Raw genomic sequence first — 3,776 nt, forward strand, 5'->3', positions numbered from 1 at the left:
CGAGATCATCTTATATTCAAGTAAATATGGTATATCAGAAATATTTTTTAATATTAAAAGAGCATAAAAGAAATTAATTATTGGCAAAAAGGTTGGTAATACTAAACAGTAAATATCAGTTTGAAAAATTTTAGAGAAGAATGTAGAGATCAGGTGAAAAGATAATCTTTCATTTGATCTCTACGTTCTTGTGAACTAACATCAGACCACAAAAAAATTTGAGAATTACAGATTTTTGGTTAATGAAGTAAATGAATCCAAGAGCTGATGTTATTTTTTTTCATCCGTTTGAAATAATTATTAGTTTATAAAGAAAATTAATATTGTATTATTTAATATGAACTTCACATAATAAATGATATTTTCTTCTTGTTATGACTAATGTATTGTATCTGTAATATATTTATCTTGCATTTTGTAATATGCTGATTTCTTTTAATGTTTTAATTTAAGACATTACTTCAGCTGTGTTCTTTGTTTGTGTTTATAGTTGTTTTTATAAATTTTTATTGCTATTTTGATGTGTTGGAAACACACTTTTCATGAGTTTTTTATTTTAAGTAAACTTTGAAAGACAGATTAAACTATTTTTGGACAAAATCTGAAATCAAACTTTGTTTCTTATAAAATATTTGGTGGATTAAGATTTAACTGATAAAAATTTTACTAATAAAAATTATTATTAAATATATACTGTGCATGATTTCAAAATGTTTAACAGCTAAAATACTTTAAATTTACCTGATATTGGAATATTCTGAGATATTGAAAGCTGTGTATCACCAGTTCCAGGTGGCATATCTATTATTAAATAATCTAAAGGTCCCCAGGCAACCTGAAGCATAAATCAAATAAAATGATCTGAAATAATAAATACATAAAATAATTTATATTCTTAAATAATAGCTCACATTAACTAACAAGAGTGTAAAATATAAATTAAAATATCACCTGTATTTAATTGTAAGATCACCTGCATTTAAAAATATTAAATACAGGTGATCTATAGGTGTTCTAATCCAAACCATGAGTAGTAATATCAAACATGTGAAATTAGTTAAGAAATCAGATAATTCAGGCTTAATTAGATTCAGGGAAAAAAATAGAAATTTTTCAGCATTAAAAGGAGGAGGAGAAAACTAATACTACCTATTCATAAATTAAATTAGCTTTATCAAAACATTTAAATTTATCAATTATTTAATTTTGTAAATAATAAAATAATGTTTTATGTATCTATAAATACAGAATGCACTAAGCCAAAATCTATTTCCAATTCATTAAGTTACTTGCATATAAATTAACATTTACATTTTATACAGTACATCATTTTGAAGCTTATTTAATATAGTGAGCCCTATTGCATCAATTTCACTGTATAATTTCATTTGAAGTAATTAGATAACAACAATTTTTACAGCAAATATTTTGCTGGATACAACCCATAGATATCAGAATAATATAACTTCTTATCCAAAAATATGTTTTCATTAATAGCCAGATGACTAAAACAGAAAATGTTGTATACCAAAAATTTCATAAGTGTTATGTTGATAAATATTTTGTGAATAATTTTATTTGCTTCTTTATTTTCCCTATTTATTTGTAAGTTAACAATTTTTTACAGCAAATATTTTGCTGGATACAACTAGTAGATATCAGAATAATATAACTTCTTATCCAAAAATATGTTTTCATTAATAGCCAGATGACTAAAGCAGTAAAGGTATTAGCCTACTCTTTTGAGCTAACCTTGACTAGATTTAAGTCCAGAATGAAGCCTGAGAGATTTCCACGAGAGAATCAACCCATATATGTCAAGGTCCCATTCTGGAACTGGCTAATCCACAATGATGTTAAATTTATTTAACATATAACAACACCACATAATACATGCACCACTGTAAACCACTAAATATATTTGTTATGTTCCTGAATAAAACATTTAAAATCTCATTGCCCAACAGATCCTCCTATGTCTGAGGAACAGAGTTTAAAAAGTCTTTATATCAGTTCAGTTAAATAAAAGCCAAAATGTACTAATATTGTGGTGTATTTTATATAAATGAATATATATTTAATATTATGTGTGAAATATTATACTGTTTAATGTATAATGTTCTGGGATTGTTCCAGATTTTATCCAACTGTCATCTAGCAACAGGAAGGCTTTATTCTAAAAAAGTGTAGTAAAACTATAGATTCTTAGCATTACACAATTTCTTTTAAGTTTCTTTGAAAACACATATTTGATAAGATATTTTTAAAACACATAATTTTTGTTACCAATGCATATAAAAAATGCTATAAACAAAATACCATAGGACTACTCAACAACTCGGTAGCATTAGGGTTGCAATTGCTTAAGCTCATTTCTGTCATAAAGTATCACACTGGATGGCAGATACATACAAAATCTGTCACAGAACTCCACTTTATCATGTGACTATCTTGAAATGTCACTCATGTCAGCCACATGACATCTCTGATGTATTTCGTGAAAACCAGGGCTGTGGAGTCGCGTAAAAATCTACTGACTCCAACTCCGACTCCGACTTTTCCTTACCAATCTGACTCCGGCTAAAACACCAAAACTCCACGACTCCGACTCCACAATCCTGCCAGGGCTGTGGAGTCGCGTAAAAATCTACCGACTCTGACTTTTCCTTACCATCCGACTCCGACTCCAGCTAAAACACCAAAACTCCACGACTCTGACTCTGACTCCACAGCCCTGGTGAAAACTTTTCGGATTACGAAGAGACTGCAGACCACAGTTTGATAAACATTGCACTTGTTATTTCCAATAGTACTGTAGCATTTTACAACAAAATCCATCTACTTAAGATTTGATGATGATTTATTTTTCAAGATTAACTCCGTAAAAACAAAAAAGAAAAAACAAAATAAATAATATTATAAAATTACTTGTGTAGCAGCCTTAAAACTTTTCTAGAATCCTTAGAATTGAAATTATATTAAATTTTTCATATCATATATATTTTTCTCTAACAAATTCTATTCTTTTGCATTTTAGTCTTGTATTATTTAATAATGGCATTGCATATATTATTTTAATTTTTTTTAATTAAAATTTTTGAATCAGTACACAAATGACATAATGTTCAACTCATCAGGGCTCTGTAATATAACTCTGTCTTACCTGTATAAGTTCATTTAATTCATTCTGAGCTTCATTGCTCATGGTTTATTTTATTAATAAGTGAATTTGGTGCTTTCTTATTATGAAAGTATCAAAATTAATTGTATATTATTTTATGATAAAGTGGGGACAGAGTGTTAACACTTGTTTTAACTACTTACTAACAAACAATTCATTAAAAAGAAACTTAAAAATAAGTTTAAGGGCTAACTTGACACTTTGTCTGTGACAGATTTAACTTCACATCTGTATGCTCTAACACAATGCCACTCAAACTGTCATACACAGACCAGTCCTTTTATAATTACAGTATTTTTTATTTAATTTCACAAAAGTACCAGTCTGTGAAAACAAAACATTGAAGAAGTGATGCTCTAACATATATTACATCTATTGTTTTAAATAAAACATTTTATTTCCAAACAGATATGCCTTTATAAAGTATATATCCAGGGTGGCCAAGCTCCTTGATAGTCCGAGCCATTTTTCAAAATTTTAAATTTTTCACGAGCCGCAATTAAATACATATTAAAAAGGTATGCAAAAAATTCCAGATTACAAATTATATCCGTAGCAAGAGTGATACAAATTGTTTCCTCCAGAGCACAATGTC

The 3,776-nt window shown here is 28.0% G+C and overlaps 1 protein-coding gene across 2 annotated transcripts in view; it reads right to left on the bottom strand.

The window, feature by feature from the left end:
* Positions 1 to 704: 704 nt before the first annotated feature.
* Positions 705 to 3,776, bottom strand: part of LOC111623421 (iron-sulfur protein NUBPL-like) — a 41,921-nt gene continuing 38,849 nt past the window's right edge. Inside the window, exon 7 of one of the 2 annotated variants that reach the window (XM_023365990.1) lies at positions 705 to 835. In XM_023365990.1, coding sequence (XP_023221758.1) covers positions 722 to 835 — 114 coding nt within the window. In that variant the 3' untranslated portion in view covers positions 705 to 721. Of the gene's footprint in view, positions 862 to 3,776 lie in introns of both variants that reach the window. The other variant, XM_023365991.1, reaches the window with a different exon arrangement.

This window comes from Centruroides sculpturatus, unplaced genomic scaffold (genome assembly GCF_000671375.1).
Source record: "Centruroides sculpturatus isolate CEXI.00-Female unplaced genomic scaffold, Cexi_2.0 scaffold190, whole genome shotgun sequence".
NCBI lineage: Eukaryota > Metazoa > Arthropoda > Arachnida > Scorpiones > Buthidae > Centruroides > Centruroides sculpturatus.